Below are 25347 nucleotides of genomic sequence, written 5' to 3' on the forward strand. Positions count from 1 at the left end.
AACTCCAAGAATCAGCACTTTCTGAGAAGAAAGTTCAGAAAAGGACAAATTTAAATTCTTAATAACTGTGTTAAAATATTGCATATTTTTAATGTACATCCAAAATTTGAGTTTATGAAAATTAAATTACTTGCTTATTAACATTTTTATGGAGGTATTGCAAAGACTCCTGCCATGGAAGATGAGAGAAAAGAACAGCTCTTAGCCTCTATGAAGGAAACTTCCAGACTAATGGTAAAGGCAAGTAGTCCAAAACTAGTAAAATAAAAATATTTGCATTAAGATACCAAGTATATTTTTATGCAAATCACTTAGAGACTCACATTAACTTTTATATGGGGCAGAATGAAAAACCCACAAAAATTGTGTTCTTTTAAATTATACAGTTATTTTTCTAAGTAATGTACAGCACTTGATCCAGAGGTAAGCTAAGCCTCTGAAAACAGCTGTCACTCCCACTCTGCCACAGATAGCCAGTGCCATCTAATGGATAAAATGAGTCCATGAGTAACAAGATGCTCTTGTTTCTAAGAAGAGCAGTAAGTGGTCTTTAAGCCGTTTAAAAAATGCTTTCAGTTGTAGCCAGAACACCAAGTACCAAGTACTGAGGACAGCAATGCCATATTTTCTGTTGGATAATCCCAGGAGACCCCACACCATTCCTTCAGCTCTTCCCAGACTAGCAAGGTCAACCCCTTATAGCTGAGCTGTAGTCTAGGAGGAGTCATTAGCTCTTCTTTTGTTGCTTGCTCTTCCTCCAGAGGGAGAGATAAAACAACCCTGAGGCAACCTTACCTGGTGGGTGAATGGAGTTATAGAAAGGACAAGGAGTGCCATCCCTTTCTTATTCTTTTCCTGCACTTAAATAAATCAATCTTTTTTTTATTTCTTTTAAGTAACTGGTTTTAAATCTTCTCAGTTTAGTGGATACACGTAAGATATCGAGAAACAAAACAGGCTGCGATCCCTCTTACTGACCTACAAGTCATTTATATTAGACCTTTCAGTATCCTTAAAATAATTTTTGCTTGTATTCTATTGTTTTACAAATGACATGCTTCTTTTTGATTTAGGGAAAGATGTGATCGAAATAATTCTGCTACTTGTATTCCAGAATGAGTAACTTCTCTCAATATCATAAGACCTCTTGACCAATCATATATTTTTCCACCTAAAACCTATATCCACACATCAGATCGTAGTATTAACATATGAAATGCTTAGATAATGAGCACTTTGGTTAATTGGATACTATATTTAAGCTCAAAGTAAATATTTGATCTTTCATCAAATGTTGTGGTAGAGCAAGATACTGGATAAGATAAATGTGTAAATTCATTCTCTCAAGCAACTAGCCAATTTTTTGGTGGCTATTCTGGGACTAGAACTCAGTGAGGTCAGATTTTCCTATTTAATTTAATTGGTTTAAAGACCAGTGATTCAACTTTAACTGCATTTTAGAATCACTAGGGATGCTTTAAAAAAAAACAACAACACAACAACAACAACCAATATTCTGATCATGACCTCAGAAATACTGATTTAGTTCATGTGAAGTAGATCCATGCATTTTTATTATTTTAAAAAGCTCCTCTGGAAAATCACTGGATTGGACAAACATGCAGGGGTCATGTTTTACCCAGAGTAAAAGAACTATAAGAAACAATACAAGGTTCAAACAGCCAAAAGACTGAATTCCAGCCAAGTAATCTTTCTCTAAAAGGGCAGTGTAGAAACCTGCTTAAGGGTTGGGAGAATGCCATAACAACCTTGGCAAGATAACGTGTGGCAAATAATCAGATAAAGTCATTATATTTACAAATTCTGATTTTGCTTCCCTATGATACACACACCCAAAACCTTAGAATTCAGGATATTACATGACTTGTTTGGGGCCATATCCAATTAATGAGAGAGTTAACTCCTGCTTTTATGCAATTTTTTTATATCCGTAGTTGATGTCATATATGCTCTACACATTAAATTATTCTACATTCCTCTATCATTTCTCTACAGTAAACAGGGGATGAGTAATGACACATGTTGTTTAAAGAAATAAAGTAACTCAAATCCCACCATCCTCTAGTATCATCAAAATCCTGAAGCATTTCTTTTGTATCTGTGTGCATGACACTCTTGATAAACTAGGCATCAACGTATTCCCATTATTTCCCAGGACTAGATCAGGACATCATCCCTGATACAGAAGAGGTTGCTTCTTCTGCGAGAGAGCCAGTTTAAGACCCAGTGAGAGAGCCAGTTTGCCAAGCATATTGTTTCAATGTAATGTATTCAGTGTTAGCAGTCGGTAAACATACATTAATTGTATTTTGGAATTTACGTCATTAGCACCGGTTACAAAATGGTATTCAAGAAATAGTCCCTGTCCTTGTAGAGCTAATAATATAACTGAATATAAGAAGTATCTATTATTAAATGAGTCATTATTTGGGAAACATGTCCTACGAGTCATCAACACCTGCGGGGGCGGGGGATATATGTGTAAAGACATTGTTGGAAGTCATAACTCAGCAGACTGACCCCACAGGCCAGTTGAGCAAGGCCTTTCTCTTCTCCTGCAAATGAACAAGCTTCAGGAAAACCATGAAACTCATAAAAATTGTGTACAGGGCACAAGAGTAGCTTCTTCAGTGGAAGAGACTGAATGTGGTCTGATTGATAATCATGTGGACCACATGTGGACCACATGATAATCTTTGTGGTCTGAAGAAATCATAGTCTGTGAGGATCACTGGATTAAGGGCAAATTAATCACCAGGCTTTAAAATCATAAAAATTGATGAGATGGTTAGGAAGACAGCTTGCACCTAAAGAGAACCAGATTGAGCCTATGGAGCAGTATTTTGCACTATCATTCCTTGTTAGTTACATCATCCTATCAAACATGTAATTTCTAAAGAGCCATCGTGAGTGGCTCTTTTACCACATCTCTGTTGTCATGGCAACAAATGTAAAAACCCCACTGAGGGATCAAGGATCACTCATTTGAAATTAAGGAGAGAAACTTGATATAAACTTCTCTATTTTCCTTTGCCCAAGCAGAATTACTCAGAAGCCCATTACATGGGATCCTTTTCAACTTCGATTTCTCCCAACTTCTTATGACTCACTGTTATTTTCATGTTATTTTCATACTTCAGATCATCTGTTAAAGTAGATGTTCAGATCTTCTGCCAAAGTAGAAATTTTTCATGTGGCTCTGGTTGTAAAATATAGGCTCCTTTAAATTATATTTTTTTGTGTCATACAGTTCTGTGGGTTTTGACAAAGGCATGGAGTAATGTGTCCACCACCATAGCCACAATACAGAACAGTTCCATCACCTCCAAATTCTCTCATACTGCCTCTTTAGATACAAGCCCTCCTCCAGCCTTCAGCTTCTGGGAACTACTTATCTCATCTCTGTCTCCATAATTCTGCTTTTTTCTACAATTCGTATAAAACTTCTTTCACTTAGTAAATGGATTTGAGAGTCATCTGTGTTATTAACATATCTTTTTCACTGAGAGGGTACAATGGAATATGTACCACAGTTTGTCCATCTATTGGTTGAAGGGAATTTGGGTTGTTTCTAGTTTTTGGTGAAAAAAAGAAATAAACCTGCTATAAATAAACATTTGCATGCAGGATTTATAAGAAAACCAGTTTTTATGCCTGTGAGATAAATACCTAGCAGTGGAATTTGCTAGGTGTTATGTGAGTCTATGTTTCAGTTTATACAAAAGAGTCAGTGTTTTCCAACATGCTTGCACTATTTTGCATTCCCAGAACAATCTCTGAAAGTTACAGTCTGTCTACATCCTTGTCTTGCAAATGTAGGATGGTAATCCAGAAAGCTAGAAAATCCCAAACAGGCTTAGGGAAAAGGCCAAAAACAAAAGTTGTGGCATATCTTGTTATGTTTCAATTCTCCTAGGGAGTCCAGCATCCTTGACATGGTATGGGAAAAAGCAGCTGAAATTTCCCAAGTCCTAAGAGTTCTGCGTAGGTGCTGGATGGATATAAGAATACAGAATTATGGACTTATCAATAACTGAAGTCATGTCAGGATAAGGGCATTAACCTTACTTGCCAATGCAAGAGAAAGGAAGGCAGATCAAATGGAACGAGCAGAGTCTAGAGTACAGCAGGTCAATCATCCTCCCATAGCAGCGGATAGGAGTGGATATAATATTTCCACTCCTAATTAAGATCACTCCCAGAACAAATTAAAGCAGAAGGAAAACTTGTCCTAGCCTAAGTGCTGTCTCACAATACTCAACCAGGAATTCTCCATCATTGATGGCCCTGGAGTTAGGAGGTGAAAGGTAAGCATAAAATGAAAAGAAAAATGATAAAATTTTTCTTCTCACATGAGAGAAAAACAAAACCACCAAAACACTCTTCACTTTGGAAATCAAGGAAGAAGCAGAGACCAAATTTAACAAAGCTATAAAACAATTCTATATAGTTGGCATTTTCACATTTTTGTCTTCCTGGGGGCATTTAGCTTTTCAATACAGTTATTATAATAAGAATCCAAAACTGTTGAATTATCATAATAAGTCATCTGTTCCAAGGAAATTTTAATTTATCACACAGCTACTGAATGCATTTTCTATAATTATACAAAAATCAATCCATAGGATTTGAGAGGGGCTGAGTAATGTTGATTTTCAAAATTATCCTTACATCACTGGAGTAGGGTGCACATGCTAAAGTTAACATGTTGAATGAGGTTGTTGGACTTTTAATTATGCCAATTATTTCCTGAGATATGTGAGCTGGGCAAGGGGAATTAACATAAACTATGAATTATATGATACCTCCAGTTCTTGACTAAGCCAAGGATAATTTGGATATGGCTTCACTCCTATTTCTATTTACCTACAAATGGTTTGACGAATGGGAATGAGGGAGCTGAGACTTGGATTGTGTTTACTATCTGTGAAAGATTAACTGTGGCATGAAATATTCTCAAGGGACTGCAGTGGTAAAATGCTCCCAGACAGGACTGCAGGGTTGCCAAGAGAAAATTTGAAACCATGAGTCAGTTCCAAGTACAAGCTCCAAATACATGTGAGGTTTCTGTAGCCAAGATTATATGGTCTGCCTGGGAATACAGGACCAACCTCAGCAAATGTAATGTTGATTGTTTTGATCCAAGTGTGTTGCTTGCTGTCTTGAAACTCCCTGGGTCTCACGTGATAAGATGCTCAACATCATTCATCATCGGAGAAATACAAATCAAAACTACGATGCCTGTCAGAATGGCTAAAATTAACAACATGAGAAACAACAGGTATTGGCGAGGATGCTGAGAAAGGAGAACCTTCTCGCACTGTTGGTGGGAATGCAAGCTGGTGCAGCCACTCTGGAAAACAGTGTGGAGGTTCCTCAAGAAGTTAAAAATAGGGACATCTGGGTGGCTCAGCGGTCAAGCACCTGCCTTCAGCCCAGGGCGTGATCCTGAGGTCCCGGGATCGAGTCCCACATTGGGCTCCCTGCATGGAGCCTGCTTCTCCCTCTTCCTGTGTCTCCGCCTCTCTCTCTCTCTCTCGGTGTCTCTCATGAATAAATAAATAAAATATTTTTTAAAAAGTTAAAAGTAGAACTACTTTACAATTCAGCAATTGCACTGCTAGATATTTACCCAAAGGATACAAAAATATAGATTTGAAGGGGTACATGCACCCCAATGTTTATAGCAGCAACATCCACAATAGCCAAACTATGGAAAGAGCCCAAATGTCCATTGACTGACGAAAGGATAAAGGAGATGTCTTATATTTAAGAAATAAAACAGATGAACATATGGGAAGGGGGCAAAGAAAAGAGAGAAAAGGAAGAAGCAAACCATAAGAGACTTTTAACAATAGAGAACAAACTGAGGGAGGTGAGTGGGAGGATGGGCTAGATGGCTGATGGGGATTAAAGGGGGCACCTGTCATGATGAGCCCTGGATGTTTTATCTAAGTGATGAATCACTGAATCTTACTCCTGAAAGAAAAGTTGCACTGTATGTTAACTTACTAGAATTTAAATTGAAATAAAAAACTTTAAATTGGTAAATAAAAAAAAAATCCCTGAGTCTCTCATAAATACCTCATATGTCTCATTATATTGGTAAATATTGGGAGTAGATCCTCAAAAATAGCTGTTATTCTTGCTGTTATCTCAGACAGACAAATTATTTTAAATACCTTTCACTTAAGTAACATTGATAATCTTTACATCTTTCTTCTTTTGAAGGTTCCAAATCATATCTTTCTTGATGGTACCATCTACCAAGTTCCACCAAAGCTTGTAGGCCCAAGTACAGACTGTTTGTTCCATATCATGCCTTTGACACAAGTTTTTGCACATGGAAAGGCAGCATGGCAAACTGGAAACAGCATGAGTTTTGAAACATAATAGTGGGAGCCTGGGTGGCTCAGTGGCTGAACATCTGCCTTTGGCTCAGGTCATGATCCCGGGGTCCCGGGATTGAGTCCCTCATTGGGCTCCCTGAGTGGAGCCTGCTTCTCCCTCTGCTTATGTCTCTGCCTCTCTCTCTGTTTCTCTCATGAATAAACAAATAAAAATCTTTAAAAAAAGGAAGAAACAGAATAGTGAGTTTGAAACCTACCTAAAAGAAAAAATAAATAAAAATACTGGTAAAGCTTGTGTTTGTGGTATTAACAATATTAACATGCATTGAGGGCTTATTACATTCCAGACACTGTGTAAAGAATGTAACATATACAAAGTAATTCATTTAATTCTCATAGGATCTGTGAGGAAGTACTATTAGTATTTAGCAGAGAGAGGGGAAAAATGAATACAGAGGGCAGAGAACTTGCCTGATTTGCCTCGCTCTTAAGGGTCAGAGCTAGGGTTTGATCCCAGGAATCTTGGTTCCAGCATCCCAGCTCTTAACCTCTTTGTTATACTCTTTTATTTTCACAGTTTGTGACCATGCCTTCCTTAGAAAACACAATCAGCTAAAAATAGTTATCCCAAGGTGATTTTAAACTGGAAAATGGCTGTCAAAGATCAGGTATTATTATTATTACCTATTATCACATTTTCAACAAATGTTCACAAGGGATATTCTTTTTTTATTTGCACATAGTTGATACACGGTGTTACGTCAGTGTCAAGCGTACAACTTAGTGATTCCGTACGTTCATGTTATGCTCTGTTCATCACAAGTGTAGCTACCATCTGTCCCCATATGGCCTACATCGCTAGCACAGTATCATTGACTATATTCCTTATGCTGTGCTCTTCATTCCCATGACTTATGCATTCCCTAACTGGAAGCCTCTCTCTTCATGAATTTTGCCCAACCCTTAGCCCTGATCTCTCTGGCAACTCCCAGTTTATTTTCTGTATTCATACGTCTGATTCTGCTTTTTGTTCTATTCAGTGTTTTGTTTTGTGCAGATTCCACATATTAGTGAAACCACATGGTATTTGTTTTCTCAGTGTGACTTATTTCACTTAGCATGGTACCCTCTATGCCCCATGTTGTCTCAAATGGCACAGTCTCATTCTTTTATGGCTACATAATATTCCACTGTGATTATACACCACATCTCCCTTATCCATTCACCTATTGGTGGACACTTATATTGCTTCCGTATCTTAGAGACTGTAAATATGCTGCAGTAAATATAGGGGTGCATATATCTTTTGAAATTAGTGAATTCAGTTTCTTTGGGTAAACAGCCAGTAGTGTCATTATTAGTTCATATGATCTTTCTACTTTTACCTTTTTTTAAGTAAGCTCCATACCTTTTTCCACAGTGACTGTACCAATTTACATTCCCACCAGTGGGGTTCCTTTTCCTCTACATGCTTGCCAACACTTGTTGTTGCTTATCTTTGGTTTTACCTATTCTGACAAGTGGAAGGTGATATTTCATTATAGTTTTGATTTGCATTTCCCTGACAATGAATAATGTTGAGCATCTTTTCATGCATCTGCTGGCCATCTATATGTCTTCTTTAGAAAAATGTCTATTCAGGTCTTCTGCTCATTTTTTAATTGGATTATTTGTTTTTTTTGTGTGTGTGTGTGTGTGTTGAGTTGTATAAGTTCCTTATATGTTTTGAATAGTAACTCCTTATCAGATATATCACTTGCAAATATTCTCCCATTCATTCAGTAGGTTGCCTTTCTGTTTCACTGATGGTCACATCATGCCTTTCAAGGAACAGTTCTGCTAGAATGTATAGACCAAAGCTAATTTAATTATTTTACAATTAAAAACATGTTTTTTTCCTTTTTCAGGAAAATATAAAGTTGTTTTTAACAGGAAATTTCAGAATACTGAGGGGAAGTTGAGAGATAAGACTGAAATATCCAATGTGGTGCAGAATTGAAGGCATGTCTGTGCTTGTTATAAATGGTTCATTAATTTGAGAGTATGTGGATGTGGCTGAATGAGATATCTATTATTCTTATATATAATAACATCGACATAGCTGCTATCAATACTTTATCAAGGAAACTTCTTAAAAAATGTTTTATTGGTGAGAGGACATTCCATGTTAGGAGTGAAGATCAGAAAAATTTAATGTCCATCAACTACTATATTTGCATCTCACATGAGACTGGAGGAATAAGTTTCAATATTCTTGTAAAATACCTGTTGAAGTTGTGCTCACATTCCCATTTGAGTGGGGTTTGGACTAGGAAAAAGATGCAGGAGGAGATACCTAGGGTTGAACCATTCAAGTTGGTACACTTGGGATGGAGAGAATCTAATACCATTGAAATGAACATGAACGATGAAGGTGACAAGTGAGGATTGGTATTCCTGACCTTTGATGTGGGCTGAAGGTTAAGAGTCTGACAAACGGGCCATGAGGAAAAGCAAGGGGCTGATTGTTTGGTCAGAATGAACACTAAAAGCTGTGAACCTAGAGAGAGGACAAATGTCAAAGTCAGATTTTGGCGGGGGGAGGGGAATCCCTCAAACTTTGACCCTTCACTCAAAAGGAGTTAAATGACCAGCTGAGCTGAAACTAAAGCCAGACAGAAAACTGAGGAGTGCAAGCATCTAGAAAAACATGATTCAGCAAAAGAGAAGTTGTTTCTAATTAATGTAGGGCCTCTGCGGCTTTTCTCTATTCCAGGCCCACCCCTGCATCACTGTGCTGGAAATATTTAAGAGCTAACTAGACCAGAGTCTTCAAATATTCCTTCTAGTCTCTTGGGTCTGATAATCACTGAGATAATACAAAGGATCTGATTGTCAGATCAGACTCAGACGAGCCAAAGATTCTGTCCAGTACAAAGCCTTACTAAGAATCTGGAGGACAGAAGTAATTAATGAAGCACAAAGTAGGGAGAGGTATGGAATTATCCAGAGGATTCTCAGATTCTTTTGTGCTGCTTCAGGATGCTCTGTGACTTGCATTAACATATAAAGTCTCTAAGTAATGTATGCTTCTCCATTAATTACGTAGAGGGGAACTTAGTCAATCATGAAATATCTCCACTGTATACTCAGATAGTTACATAGTTTATGTGATATTTTCTAAAGAGCTTAGTCCTCTAAATCCATAAATTAAGGTTATTTACTGTATGCAAGCTAAATAGACCAATGACATTGTGCTAATAATAATAAGGCTCTGCCTTTTGGATTTCTGTGCTACTAAGACCTAAGCAGTCTCTTAAGCTAGAAACGAAATTGAAGGCTTTTTGAATTTTTCTCTTCCCAATACATTTTGGTAATTTACTTCCTAAATAGCTTTCAATTCCCTATTGGTTCACACTGTTAGACCCTTATCCTTCCTTGGATTATTGCAATAGCCTCTAAAACGAGGGTTCTGAGTTCAAGGCTTGTGCCTCCTCTAACACATCCTTGAAACTGCCATCAGAATAAATGCCTATAGGTTGTGCATGATTCTATAGCAGCACCTTGAATCAAAACTACAATTTTAAGAGATGCATTAACTTCTTTTGTTGGTCTACCCCACTGTACCCTAAATTCTGGAGATATAGTCTCTTTGGTAGTCATCTCTGTTGGTTCAAATGAATGACATTCATTGTGTTAAAAACATATTATGTTTGGTAAAAGCTCCAAAAAAATCAACTTGTTAAAATTCTTTTAAGAATTTCATGTTAAGTTAAATCACTTAGCAGCAAAAAAGGGCCCTTTCTTTAGAATTTCTGTAAGTTGTAGAAGGCAAACTCACACATTATTTCATGTAATTCAAGCCTAATGTCGGATGCTTGAGAGAACATAGCCATGGGGAAAGTGGGTAAGTGTTCTGTGGCTAAAATAATTTTGATTGACTTTGAAATAAAAAATAATCCAAGGTCAAGGAGGTAAGGCATGACATATGTTAATGACTACTGTCCTTTAATTTAAATGTCACAAATTTCCAACACTGCATAAAATAGGTATCTGAACCATTGAAAATGTCACATACCTCAAAACAATAGAGAACACTTCATATTAAGTTAGTTGTTATTAACAGGGCACTACTGAAAAAATCAGATTGTGAATCTCTAGAAATGCTACAGAAATATTTGCTTAATTCATAGAATTGATATTAGAAGAAAGCACTGTTCTAACTTGTTTATTTAACCCACACAACATGCACATTATATTGAAACAGTTATGATTTACTTTATTCTTTTTCCAAGTATTTATTAAGCAATAAAGCCAGTACCTACAATTGTAAATATAGGGACAAAGAAACTTGGGGTGCACTCTTGAAAAGGAAATGTTTAATCTCTCTTTGATAACCTTTATGTAATGATAGGCGATCATGCATAATGCATAGGGAAGAAACAGATTTATGTTTCTGAGCCTGACAAACCCGATAACATTTGGAACAAACCCTCCTGTCTAGAGCAGTAATTCTTATCAAGGGATACATTGCACTTAGATAATTAAACTGCCATTCCCTATATCTCACAAAGACACAGCCTATCAAAGTCTGTAGTATAATCAATTTTATGTTTCCTCTGAGGAAAACTTTGGATCTGAAATGTCTTATATATTTGGTAGAAAAACAATTGAAAAGAATCTCTATCCCAATTCATGTGTTTTTCTTCATTAAATACAGAAGTTCTTACACTTTTAACTTGAACAAATGCAACCCAGTTTGGAAAACAGAAAGGTACAATGCCCTCTATCATAAAGAAACGTGACAATATTTGATTGTAACCCTGAATGATTACAATAAAGATAAAACCAATGTTACAGAACTTGATTTTTACTTAGTATATTTTTTAAGTCTCTGGCTCTATTTGACATACTAAAAATGAAATATGCAATACTGACATTAATTATGTGCCAAGCCTATAACAGGCATGCTATAGGTCTCTTACTGGGTCTATCTTCTTCTTTGTCTGTGGGGGAAAGGTAAATTGTCAGACTATAAAGAAGAAGTTACATGTACACTACATTACACTTTTTCCCTCTTTATATTTTTCTGTAGATTCAATACCATATTTCCCTTCATTTTCCTCAGTATGTGATATTGTTTTAAATTTTCAGCTTCCTTTGAAGTTACTGAATCATTTGATTTTTTTTCTTTATTGAGAAAATATCTTAATTTTTCCTGCTTGATTGTGGTATAATTGACCAATTAAATTGTAAGATACGTAAAGTGTCCATCATGATGGTTTGGTATATGTATACATTGTAAAAGGAGAAAACTAACACAATTTTTAAAAATATTTAACAAAACTATTTATTCCAACAAAAACCTGTGGTGTAGCAAAGGCACCATTATTATTCCTATTTCAGAGAAGAGCAAAGAGAACTGCTTAAGTCAAGTCATTTGACAAACGTCTCAAGTGGCAGGTAGTGAATGTTAATTGCAGCAAGGTATTGGGTGGATTCATCGTCATGCACACTTGAGAAGAAACCTACCTAGCTTCAAATTTTGGTTTCATTACTTACCAGCAGCATGATGTTAAACACATTATTTAAATTCTTTAAATCTTCGCCTTCTCATTCGTGAAATGGAGATAATAGATCACTTGAATCATAGCATTAATAGAGAACTAAATGAGACCATGCAAGGTGAAATGCTTAGCATACCATTTGATGTACAGTAAGTGCTCAATTAATGCTAGTTATTATTATCTCCAAAATGGAGCTGAAAAAACGCTAATGACACCATCAATATAGAACGGCCTGATTCCATTTTATGAAATATGGCTGATACACTTTTGGAGAACTGTAAAAGATGTCACTGCAGTGGATCTTTAGAGACATTAAAAATGGTGTTGCAGGAAAAAAATGAATTAAATTATTTCATAGAAACATAGTAGGCCCACAGTCCCTTCTAAATAAAAAGACAAGGATCAAAGGGGAAATAGGTCAGCTGCTGCCATTCCTGACTCTCTGCTCTAAAATACAGAACACTTTATTCATCTGACTGTTTGAAAAAGAGAAACAACCAAAAAAGAAAAAGAGAAACATGCTACGTATGATTTTATTTTTGACAGAGACAATACTACCATGTGATATCGAAAATTATTTCAATTCAGGAAATCTTTATTCAGTTAATTCCAACATGTAAATATATGCTAAGTTACTCAATGCCCACAATGGAGCTTCCTCCTTTACAAGAGGAGGGATTTTTGTCTTTCTTATTTACTGATGTACTCTGAATATACCAAAACAAGTAGCTGACATTTAGCAAGCAGATTTTCAATAATTTTGATCAAATTAATGAAAATAATAAATACATGAAGGAACTTGAATTTAATCTATTTATCTTTGGTGAATTGGCTTCCCTTTCATCATCTTAGATAGCAAAGGATAAAAGAGAATCATAAGTCCTGAAAGAGAGGAAACTGCTTATAGTATTCCTCTCTTATCTTCAGCAGCAGATTTTTTAAGTTGCTATTCACACTTGTATTCAAGCTCATATTGAAGTCTCATAAATCCTTTCCAAGCCTTTCAATTTCATCGATGAGATAGTCAACATCTGCTCGTCTTGTGGCAGGGTTAGAAAAGACCATTCGAAAAAAATTTACTTTGTCCCCACATGGCTGGTAGCTTATCATGGCTGTGCCTTCCTCTATCATCTGTGCTTTAATCTTTGGAGCAATCTGTGTGCAAATGTAAATATTATTAAAAGGTAATTTTACAAGCCTGTGCTCTCCCACACTCTAGATGGCTACATAGCTATCATTAGTACAGAGTAAAAATAGCAAGCAATTTAAAACTATCAGGGATAATTTTTAAGATGTTTAGTACAGGAAAAAAATATATACCCAGCATGTTCTGTATTCATACTGTAGCTCTTGTTACTTCATGATTCACAATGACCCAACTCAAAATAATATGAATGTGCTAGAATGCATTAAAGAAGGTTGTATGACATTTTGCTTATATTTATATGCCAATTCAAATAGAAGCATCTGAGAAAGAGGTAAAGGGAAATAGGCAATGGAAAAATAGTAGCGCAATTTGGCATCATAACTTTCATTGTTTAAATTATTGTACTACACCTTAAGTTTTTCTACTAGGTCACTGTTTTGCAGCAAAACATAGTTTCTTTGTGAGTTTCTCAGAAACAAATCCTGTATGTGTAAATGACAGCATATATGTGGGACCAGATCACATTAATACATTCTTGGGTTATTATTATAGGGCAAAGAGGCACAGGCATTAGGGAAAGCCAGAGGAGGGCATTCTATAACTACACAACCTGCTGCGCTTCTTGAAACTTTTGCTTCTGCACACAGTTTACTTCTAAAATGCTGCATATGCTATCCATTACTTAATTTCCCCATAAATCTTATATGATGGCAGTGTAGAAGCAAATAGATATATTTATCTACCTTAAAGACACTTCATGTAATGTCCTTCCCTATTTAATATTTTAGTTAATCAAGATGATCATAAAACAATAGATATTAATTATTGCCTGCGGTGTTTTTAAAGAACTGTTTGATGGTCTCCCCCTTGCCTTCTATCCAAGAACATGTCCCTAAGAGGGACAGCTCTCTGGTAAATGCGCTGTGTGCACCTCAGGAGCCAGCTTGCAAGTCTGCATAAAAACATGTGCCTCACTAGCTCTCAACCGTAGTAATTGCCCTAGTGGAAGATCACACATATACTTAAAAAAATATAAAGAGTTTCACTTAATACTTGCCTCAAACCACAAAATATTTAAACAAGTGGTATTGTGAGAAGCAAAAGACAAAACAAAAAAATCTTTATTTTTCACTTAGGACTTACAAGCCCAGTGAAATTTTGGTGATACAAAAAGTTAAAGCTCTTAAACATCGATATCAGATGGTTAGTACTCAGTGTATGCCAGGGTACCTCATAAGGGCACCAACATAAGTGGTTGTGATGTTGGCATAACTCAAAGTAAAATGTGTATATGTGATGCTTGCTTAATACTGGTTAAAAACTTATGATAAATATATGTGATAAATTGCATATGACGGTAGTGATCTTCTTTAACAATGAAATATGAGCTATCCCCCTTGTTATGAAATTCATTTGGAATTTTTTCCAGTATATTGTTCTTTGTTCTCTAATAAAAGCCCATATCCATGCTCAGGTGATCTTTTGGTAAGTATTTCAAATTTTGTAACAGTTCTACAACTACCTCTTGTATTGTTGTTAGCAATTGTGAGTATTTATATTTTTGTCTTCTCTCCTACTCAGCATTCTTAGCCAACTTACGACTTGGATTCTAATTCATTTTATACCTCGAACTTCTACTGGAATACCTAATATGTATTAACTGATGAATGGATTAAGCAAAGAGTAGGAAACTCAGCATAATGTATATTAAGCACTCAATAAATATTTTTCAATTACATATATTATGACTGGATTAATTTGAAAAATGACTGACATGTTGAGATTGAGTTCATCTCTATATTAAAGTATTGAATCAATGGCTTGGGACCACGTGAGTACCATGTCCTAACAAATCAAACTAACCAGACAGATACATTATTTAAAAGGCGATGTTAAAAACAGCGTGCGCGCACACACACACACACACACATACACGCACACACACACACTTACCTTTTGGAGTTCTTGATCTCTTTCACAACCTTTTGGGATATGTTTAAGTCTTGGTGGGAAATACCAGAAGCAGACATTGGTGAACTCAGGCTAAATTGAGCATAAAAATTTTACAAATATCTTTAAAACTCTACCTAATTTCTTAAGCATTTCAGAGGTATTTTAATGATTTTATATTTAACATATTACATTTATGTATAATATATATTTATAATATACTTATAAATATAAATATATTTAATATTAAATATATTAAAATATATTCTATATATTTTAATCTTTCTCTCTCTATGTATATATATATATATTTGAGAGAGAATGAGCTCACACAAGCAGGGGGAGGAGCAGAGGGAGAGGGAGAAGCAGACTCCCGACTGTACAGGGAGCCCCCTGTAGAGATCAATTCTAGGACTCTGAGATCAAGACTTGAGTGGAAGTCAGATGCTTAGCCAACTGAACCACCTAGACGCCCCCACTTTTAACATATTTAAAAATAGCTTTTAAGGGTATAATACGTGTCAGACTCTAGAAACAGACACAACAGAAATCATCATTGTCCTTACAGAGTTTCCAGTCTGGCACGGCTTTTGCTGTCTTTCTTAACTTCTCCTACCACAATTCTTAATGATGTTCATATCTATGTAAGTCATCCTTGCCGTGCTCTGTTCTCTCAATTTCCTTCAGAGATCTTCAGCTATCCATTCCATGACCATTCCTCAAAATATTTTAAACAATAATGCTAGTTCCAGTTTCATATTTGAGAAAGATCATTTGGGTTGCAATATGGACAATGGCTTAGAGGAGAGAACAAATGAATAGAGAAGAATATTAGATATTAGTATTAGGCTATCATAGTAAGTCAGGAGAGAACAGAGATGACTTCGCTAAAGCAGTGGCTGTGGGTACAGATAAGAGGGTTTACATCTCCAAAATTTCAACAGATATAATTAACCTCTGCTGGTCTTTCAAGATGAATTCAAGTTTTCTGGTTTCAGTGACTGGCTGTTCTCCACATAGATAAAAAATACAAGAAAATTTTACATAAATTTGATTTCAGGGAGGAAAATAAACTAGTAGAAGATGTATAGTTTTAAAAACAGACTTTGGGGCACCTGAGTAGCTCAGTTAAGTGTCTGACTCTCTATTTCAGCTCAGGTGTTGATCTCACAGTCATAAGATCTAGCCTCATCTGGAGCTCCACACTGGGCATGGAGTCTGCTTAAGATTATCTCTCTCTCTCCCTCTATCCTTCCCCTTCCTCTCTCTCTCTCTCTCTTAAAAAAAAAATTAAAAATTAAATTAAAATTTAAATTTACTACAATTTTCCATTTAAAACTGCGAGACTCACCAAAATTAAGACAATAATGTCGTCAGAGGAAGACAATTTCGAAGACAGACGAAGCACATTTTTTTCCTAACAATTGTTCTTATTAGCATGGCTTCATGCCATTGGATGGTTGACTGGGACTTGGAGAGGAAAATTGACATAATGCTGGCAAAAATCTCAATTTTTTCACTAATACCTACTTAGTGGGTTAATAACAATCTACCAAAGATTATGGTAATTTTAAGTCTACCTTCTCTTATGATCTGCTGTCCAGAAACCCAGCTACATATTATAACATACAAGAAAAAAAGCTAGGAACAATTAAATTACTCTTATTCTGTGCCAGAGAAATCAGAAAAGCAATTTAACCAAATAGTTCTAACTGTCCTAAAAAGGAAAATATTGAAAATCATTATCAATTAAAAGTCTTTTGGACCCTTGGCTTGTAAGACACAGAACTTAAAACAGATTTTAAAACCTGGATGATTTGCATTTAGATAAGATAAACTATTTATGAGAATTGCTAAGCATACTTTTTTTTTTTAAAGGAAAGGTTTTGTTTTTTTTTTTTTTAGATTTTATTTATTTATTTATTCATGAGAGACAGACAGACAGAGAGAGAGAGAGAGAGAGAGAGAGAGACAGGCAGAGGGAGAAGCAGGCTCCATGCAAGGAGTCCGATGTGGGACTTGATCCTGGGTCTCCAGGATCACACCCCAGGCTGCAGGCGGTGCTAAACCGTTGCGCCACCGGGGCTGCCCCCTAAGCATACTTTTAAAATTATCTCAGGTAAGAATACTCAGCAAAGTATAAATTCATTAAATTATAAAAAAAAAAAAGAAAGAAAGACATCTTTACCTCTGCATCAAACACGAGCTTAAAGTTATCTTTTTTCTTCAGAACCTTATAGAAGTATTTTGCAAGTTCCATATATCTGTCGATCTGTGCCTCAAAGCCACAGGTTCCCTGTAATCAAAAAAAAAAAAATCAAAATTTCCATTCAAAAGTAAGTTCCTTTAAATTATATCGAACAAGTTCCTGAAATTGATTAAAATTATTTAAATGTACTTATATAAATAAATAATGTGATTATTATCTTACCACTAGTAGGTGTTATCCATTATCACTTTATTATTTCTAGATCCTCATCCCACTTTGATCCCTACTGTCTGTGAATGTAAGGCCGATTTCTTGGCCTCCTGCACTTGAGTGCCTAGATTTACACACATTTGCTAAATATATTGACATGTGATTCTCATCTGTCTAGTACGTAGAGCAAATTTTTAAAAGTTACATATAATGTTACAAGGAATGAGAGAAATAGTATAAATAAAGCCCTTGGCATGCTCGCAGGCAGAATGTAATTTTTTACTAATTAATTAATTTATTTTTAAGATTTTATTTATTTATTCATGAGAGACACACAGAGAGAGAGAGAGAGAGAGAGAGAGAAGCAGAGACACAGGCAGAGGGAGAAGCAGGCTCCATGCAGGGAGCCTGATGTGGGACTCGATCTGGAGACCCTAGGACCATGCCCTGGGCCAAAGGCAGGCGCTCAACCACTGAGCCATCCAGGGATTCCCAGAATGTATTTAAACATTAACAACCATTGAAATTCTGCTCCACCACAGGCATGTAGTTCCGTACTGTATACACTTGGTTTAATTTCTCTTAGAAGAACCCTATAAGGTGGGCAACCGAGGCACAGAAGCATTGCCCAGTCTTTGTTTCCACCCACCTTCTTTCCCATGGTGATTTCTGCTTGTCTCGTGTTATTAAGCACTACACGGGGTGACCCTCCCACTTATATTTTCATCTGAGAACTTCTCTTTGAATCTCAGACTTATATACTCAACTGCTCACTCAAATCTCCACTGAGATGACTAATGAACATCTCAAAATGACATGTTCAAGACTCAACTCCTGATCTCTCTACACAAACTTATTTCTGCCACAGTCTTTCCAATCTCAATAATGTATCGATTTGATCCTCTAGTTGCTAAATCCCGAAACTTTAAAGCTCTCATATTCTTGATCTTCTTTTTTTCATAGTCCACATCTAATACTTTGGTAAATTTCATTATGGTTATCTTCAAAATGTAATTAGACTCTAATATACCTTAGCCTATATCCACTGCCACTCTGCTGGCCTAATCACTCTCTCCCACATTATTAAAATTGCTTCCCCACTGATCTCTTTGCTTATGTCCATGCACCCAGAGCCCAAGCTGAGGGTATGCATTCACAGTTATTCTAGGCTTCACAATCGTACTTTAGTGGATTCTCAGTACATAAGCCTTTGTAATTAGAGTTGGCTTCATGAGCATACAACCTGCACAATCACATGGGCCCTATACTCAGAAGAGTTTTCTGCTTAATTTATTCTCTGCCATTGCTATCCTGAAATTCTTTAAAATTTTGCTTTGGACTTGTGTTTGTGAGTCAAGTAAGTAAAGTGTCCCTAATGAGACATGTGAGCTAAGGAGGTATATGCAACTTGCATGTCTTGCCACCCTATTTACGCACAGCATTTGCAATGTTCAATGAGCACAGAATTTCACGGCCCCTATGATATGTGGGAGCTCTGGGATTCTCAATACAATACGGGTGAACACAACTGAGTAAAAAGGGTGCTAAGAGCCCTAAAGGGGACTTTATCTCAAATCAGAACTTGTTTCCAACAGAATTTGTTTCCTTCACTCCTTATCCTTTTCAATGCCTTCAATGTCTTTCTCTACAGGAAATTAACATATATAGTATGTGTTATGTTTATAATATGTATATTTTATATATACACATATATTTGAAAAAACGATTATATGAATACATGGCTAGAACCAACAACTCTCACAATTTTGAACAAACATTCATTTGGAAAAGGCATTGTTAGTATTTGAAATGCTTAAGAATTGGAATGATGGACTAATTTCTTGTGATAACCACGTTATCATCTGATATGCCAGAAGTTTCTCTTTGAAGGCAGTCTGGTTTGGAAGAAGCTATAAACAGTTAAAAGAGGAAGGAGAAAGGCTTGTGGAAAAGTTAATAGAAATTATTGATGAATGATCCTATTTTTGATTCCAGAGAAATGAGGCCAAGGATCATTGAAGTGATTGCCATAGAGCTTACTACTTCCCAGGAATTTTCCATATAGAACTTTTAATGGCATTCATGCATATTGAATTGGCATTTAAAAATATCAAGGTATGTGTCTATATTGCAAATGAATCTTTAAGTTCTGTGAAAAGAATCTACAAAGATTGAATATTAAAGACAATGGCACTTCTAGTTTAAGCTTTAGTGGACTCTGTTCATGCTTTTCAAAAAAGCAAACATCACAATGTGATTAAAGGTGCCAGGATTTTATTAGTGGAAGTACCTGGGTGGAAGGAGGAGCTGGTTAGAGTGGGAGAAGTATCAGACTGTAAATGACTCTGAGCCTAAGTGAAAGAGAAAGGGAGGCTAAGTGGGGTGGAAACTTCCTAGACTACCAAGAAGTCCAAGGAAAATTCAGAAAGGTCACTGAGGAGACCTCACACCAAGTCAGCTGTCAGAAGAGCCTTATGCCTCTCAAGAGTGGGGATGCTTTAGAATCCCTGACAGGCTCAGTCATTGGCTGGGAGAAAACTTTGGGAAACAGCCCCGGGACAAATGCAATTATGAAGTTAAGAAAAGCAGATGGGGTTTTTGGACAATTAAACTCCCTATAGCATTCTCATGGCCAAAACAGATTCATATTATGAATCCACAACCAGTCCAACCCATGTAGACAATCTACATAAAAGGAAGGTTCTGTATTATATTTGCTTTTGCATATATAGTCAATGCTCGTAGCATCTTATACTATTATATGATTTTTCTTCTTCTTCTTTATAAAATACACAGTATTTTATGTAATTGATTATATTTATAAGTAATATGAATTTCATTAACAATGGCTCCTCTTTCTATCATCAATGAAGTTTTCATTGTGTAATTAGAGCAAAGGAGGACTAAATAGAATTTTTCAATCTTGGAAGTCAAAACCTCCCTGTCGAACCTGCCATGGATATTTCCTGAATTTGATTTCCAGTGTAAGACATGTTTTTTTTTATGGGAAAAGCATTTCCATGCCAGTGTATACTAAGTTTTTATGTAATCATCTGCGCCCATTGAAAGGGTAATAAAATATTCCTTATCTCCCCAGGAGTCAAGTGATTTTCATTCTGGGGTAGAATGGGATAGAGACTTCCTTTTCTCCACCCAAAGAGGATTCCTTAGCATTCAGGAGTCAACGTAAGCTCTCTCTCCTTCCCTCCCTCTCTCTCAGGGTGGGTGTGCCAGCTGGTATAAGATTCCTGTTTCCTAATTGCAGGGTCCCTGTCCTGTGATAGAAATCTCCTTTGCACATGGAGGGTGCTGTGATGTGGCCTTGCTAAGTTGCCCGAATGGGGAGTAGGGGAAGGAGAAACTGACACCAGAGATGTTCTCTAAGTAAATAGTTGATCTTCCTCTGATTTGGAAACCTCATGTTTACAGGAAGGACAAAGTAAATAAATATAGATACGAAATATTCATTGGTCACATCTGCTTTATAGAAGGCCAAACAAAGTGTTTCTCCGATGGTCTGGCTTAATCCAGGCCAAATGTGCTTATCTGTATCTTTTGACCTGCAGTTGATAGGTCATTAGCGAGTAATAGAGCCAGTGAAGTGGGTCAGATCAGCTTTTCTTTCAAAGAAAAGAGCAGAAAAGAAAATATTAGAGAATTTCACATTATAAGATCTTTTCCTAAAACTTTTGTTTTAATTACGTGTGTGTATGTATTACTGGGCCACAGCATAAAATGTATTTCTTTGTGTTAAAAAGTTTAAATGTCACCCCTTTATTATATAAAGGAATAGATGAACTATGTGATCCTTTACATAATCTTTTATATATATATACATATATATAATTTTTAAAAATGTTTTGATACATATTGAGCGTTTGTGAGTTCAAGGATGCCCCCTGTCAACAAGTATCTAGGTGTAAATACTCATGTAAGGTAAATCGAGGTAGGTATATGCTGTGACTGGCAGCTCAACTTTGGTAGAACTAACAACCTCTTACAGAGTTCAGGAGGTCCCTGAGAATATTTACATAAATAAAATCAATACAGAATCACACTGAGAGATATTTGGATTATAGGTGTCTGAGAGATCTGCACAAAATTTTGAGCTTCGTGTTTGCAAAAATTGGAACTTTGAATAGTTTTAAAGCAAGCTTAACAAAATTTCCAAACTGGATATTTAAAAACCTCCCGGAAAAGAACTTAGAGAATGCCTATCTTTGAATGAAGAAAATTATCAATGAAACTTCACAATGAACTAAATAATGGCTGATTATCTTCCTGAGTCACCAATGTTCTTTTATCAGAGTGTTGACTTTATAACAGGATGTTGCTAGGTGACTTTGATGACAAGTGGTGTCTCTGGTTTTGTGGTAATAGATTTCTAACAACAACAAAAGACTTCAAATTAAATAGCAGGGTCAGTAATACATTATAGATGGTGTTAGTTCATGTCATAGCTTTCATCGGCACAGAACCCAATGTCCATCTTTTTATAGAGGACTGGAAATGAAGTAATAGAAACTTATAAATAAGGGGCAGGCAAAGGGTACAGAACATGTTTTATGTTGTCATAATCTTTGGAGAGACCATCTGCTGACCTTAGACGCAAAGGTAGATTGCACATCCATGTAACAAATAAGGGTTCACATCTGAGAATCTCTATCAACTTCAAGTCTACTTGACTATTAACAATTCTAATTAGTAGAGGAAAAAAAACCAGTTTTTTAAAAAGTTGCAGACTAGCTTATTTTCTTAACAGATTTTTAGTCTTACAGTTTGGTAGAGTATATAGTAACAGTGGAACATGCCAGATTTTTTTTTTTCCACCCCAGTTGGAATTTAGACCTGAGAAGCCAAGGTTGTCATCTGTAGTTAGAAATATAGCAGTTAGATAACAACAATACCGTTGTTATCTGTAGTTAGAAATATAGTTTTCTTGAGAGATATTTAGGAAAATAGTGAGACAAAAACTTTGGAAAAGACACCCAGATAGAACTCTAAAGAAAATGGAACAATCTATATATTCTTGATCCAGACAAAGAGGGCCTAATAAAAGGAATGATACATTCCTACCTTTGCTTTCCACATTAACCATAGCTTAAAGACATCAACATGGCGGCCACACTGAATAGTTTTATCCCCTGTATCAAAGTCCACATTGTAGAGTTTATCCGGCTGGAAAAGATACCCAGCTCTCATCTGGTTGCATGCTTCCAGAAGACCCTAAAGAAGCAAGAATATATCTACATGTAGGTTATATACATTTCAATAAGAAACCACCATTATTTATTTCAATTAACTTAGCATTTCTATTTTATATGCACTTTTTTGTTACCTTCATTTATTTATTTTTTTTTAATTTTATGAAGTTTTGTATTTTAATTCCGATATAGCTAACATACAGTGTTATATTGGTTTCAAGCGTACAATATAGTGATTCAACAATTCTATACATTTCTCAGTCCATGCACTTTTAAAGAGAATTTTGTTTATTTTATATAAACACATGTTACCTTTCTAGGATTTTTGTATATCCAGTTGTCCTTTGGGTTTATCTGGGACAACAGATGGTGTAATTGGATTAACACAATTTCTCTATTTTTCCTTAACTTTTCTCAAAGTCCTTGAAGTTTTGCTGCTCTTTTGAAATCATTTGCTACTATGTATTGAAGTTAATGAGAACTGAGGGCCTCGTTCGCTTAAACTAAACTATCCCATGAATCAGCCTTTTGGGTGCCAGTCAGCAAAGTACTCTGGGAGTCACAGTAGGTAGAGAATAAAGTAACCCGTTCATTTAATTTTGTGTTTCTCACATAAAAGATGTTGAAAACGTTCCTCTTAAGTGTTGAATAATGGAGAAGCATTTGCTTTGGATGGTTAAGAAGTAATCACTAGAGAAAAGAAGTGTTTTTCACCAAGTTAAAGAGAAGATTTTCTCAAAGGATGTGTGCCAAGAGAACACAAGCAAGGCCAAATGTGCGTGCACTGACGGGGTACCGTTTAAATACACACCAAGCATAACTGTTGCACAAGAAGCAAATAACAATATGTTTACTATGTATTTTTTATCAACTGGCCCCTTCACAAGTAGTATATCATTTGAGCCTCACAGAAAACTCATAGCATAGGTACTATTGTTGTATCATGTTTGTAAATTGAGGAAATGGATACTTTAACATACTGAGCAATTTTCAAGGGCACACAACCAACCAGTGACGAATCTGGGATCCGACAGAGGGGCAGTTTGGCCTGGAGTTTGTGGAAACCCCATTTCAAGGAAAAAAAAAAATCACACTCTTTTTTTTTTTTTTTTTTTTAAGAAAGGCTTGTAGATCTAGGCTTAAAAGTGCAATGTGGTGGTAAGAATTGAAGTATTTAGGGAGAAAGGAATAGAAATGATACATTGAAATGAGTACTTTATGTATCTATATCTTAGGAATCCTATTTCTACGTGTAAATATTTTCTCTTTAGTTTACTCCAAACTCCCCTTCTTTATTTTTTTTTTAAGATTTTATTTATTTATTCATGAGAGACACACAGTGAGAGAGAGGCAGAGACACAGGCACAGGGAGAAGCAGGCTCCATGCAGGGAGCCCAATGCAGGACTCGATCCCAGGACCCTGGGATCAACTACTGAGCCACCCAGCCACCCCCTAAATTCCCCTTCTGTTATGTTAGACAGAGTTATAATTAGTATAGGTTATATCTACTCTTCTGATGTGATGATTAAGCTAGTCACATTTACCCACAATCTGTCACACATCGTGCCCAGGCAGTGGATTTGTGGCAAGCAAGGGTGGAAATGCTCTGCCCTACTGACTTTACAATCTGGGTTACAGGAGGTTAGGTGGGTTAGACACTAAACAAAATACGGCATATGAGTGTGAAATTGTACCCAAGATAAACTCTGTGGAGGAGTTTCACAGTGTTGGAATATTGTGCTCTAAGATCAAAGATTTCACTTAGTCTGAAGGTCTAGGAAGGCTTCTGGGTAAAAGTCATTTTCAAGTTCAGTAGGATCTAAACTAGAAAGATGTTGGGGGAGGGTGTGGGGGACAAAGTGGAGCCAGACCCTCATAGGCAGAAGGAGAAACTCCTGCCAAAGTCATAGGGGATGAGCTGCACTGCTTCTTCTGGGAAATAAGAGCAGGTCAAGGGATGTCAAGGGAAGAAAGCAAAAGGAAGCAAATGGTGAATAGGAGAGCAGAGGAGGGTATGGGCTGTACCTCCCAGGCATTATAGGCGATGTCAGGGATTTTAATCCCCATCCTAAAAGCAACAAGAAGCCACTGAATGGGTTTCAATTTTGCATTATGAAAAAATCCTTCTGGATGAAAGAGATTAACATGATTAGCACTTCACCTCAAAAACACATGGTATTTCCTTTCCTTTAAAAGATCAAATGAAAGACATTTAAAATTAATTTTATTTATTTTTATTTTTGTTTATTTATGATAGTCACACAGAGAAAGAGAGAGAGGCAGAGACATAGGCAGAGGGAGAAGCAGGCTTCATGCACCGGGAGCCTGACGTGGAATTCGATCCCAGGTCTCCAGGATCGCGCCCTGGGCCAAAGGCAGGCACTAAACCGCTGCCTCACCCAGGGATCCCTAAAATTAGTTTTAATTGTATTTTGTGTACAATTGCAGCAATACACACACACACACACACACACACACCTATATATATAGTGCCTAATGTGTTTTTTTAGCATCATAAAATATATTCATTCAATACTTAACATACTTGGTTTATACTGCTCATTAAGGCATGAGTCAAAATGGTCTAATGGGCAACCTTAGACACTCAAGTGGTTTAATAGATAGAACCAAATGTTCCTCTTAATTTAAGGCCACACCCAAACAGGCTTATTTTCCAGAGATGACCTTCAAATTAGTGAAAGCTTAGTA

The 25347-nt window shown here is 36.3% G+C and overlaps 1 protein-coding gene across 1 annotated transcript in view; it reads right to left on the minus strand.

Annotated features, from left to right (window-relative positions):
* Positions 1 to 12443: 12443 nt before the first annotated feature.
* LOC483960 (glutamate decarboxylase 1-like) overlaps positions 12444 to 25347 on the minus strand; it is a 32835-nt gene continuing 19931 nt past the window's right edge. Inside the window, exons 13-16 of the mRNA XM_038529561.1 lie at positions 22510 to 22659; positions 17203 to 17310; positions 15018 to 15107; positions 12444 to 13072 (exon numbers count right to left, since the gene is read on the minus strand). Coding sequence (XP_038385489.1) covers positions 12899 to 13072; positions 15018 to 15107; positions 17203 to 17310; positions 22510 to 22659 — 522 coding nt within the window. The 3' untranslated portion in view covers positions 12444 to 12898. The remainder of the gene's footprint in view (positions 13073 to 15017; positions 15108 to 17202; positions 17311 to 22509; positions 22660 to 25347) is intronic.

This window comes from Canis lupus, chromosome 1, assembly GCF_011100685.1.
Source record: "Canis lupus familiaris isolate Mischka breed German Shepherd chromosome 1, alternate assembly UU_Cfam_GSD_1.0, whole genome shotgun sequence".
NCBI lineage: Eukaryota > Metazoa > Chordata > Mammalia > Carnivora > Canidae > Canis > Canis lupus.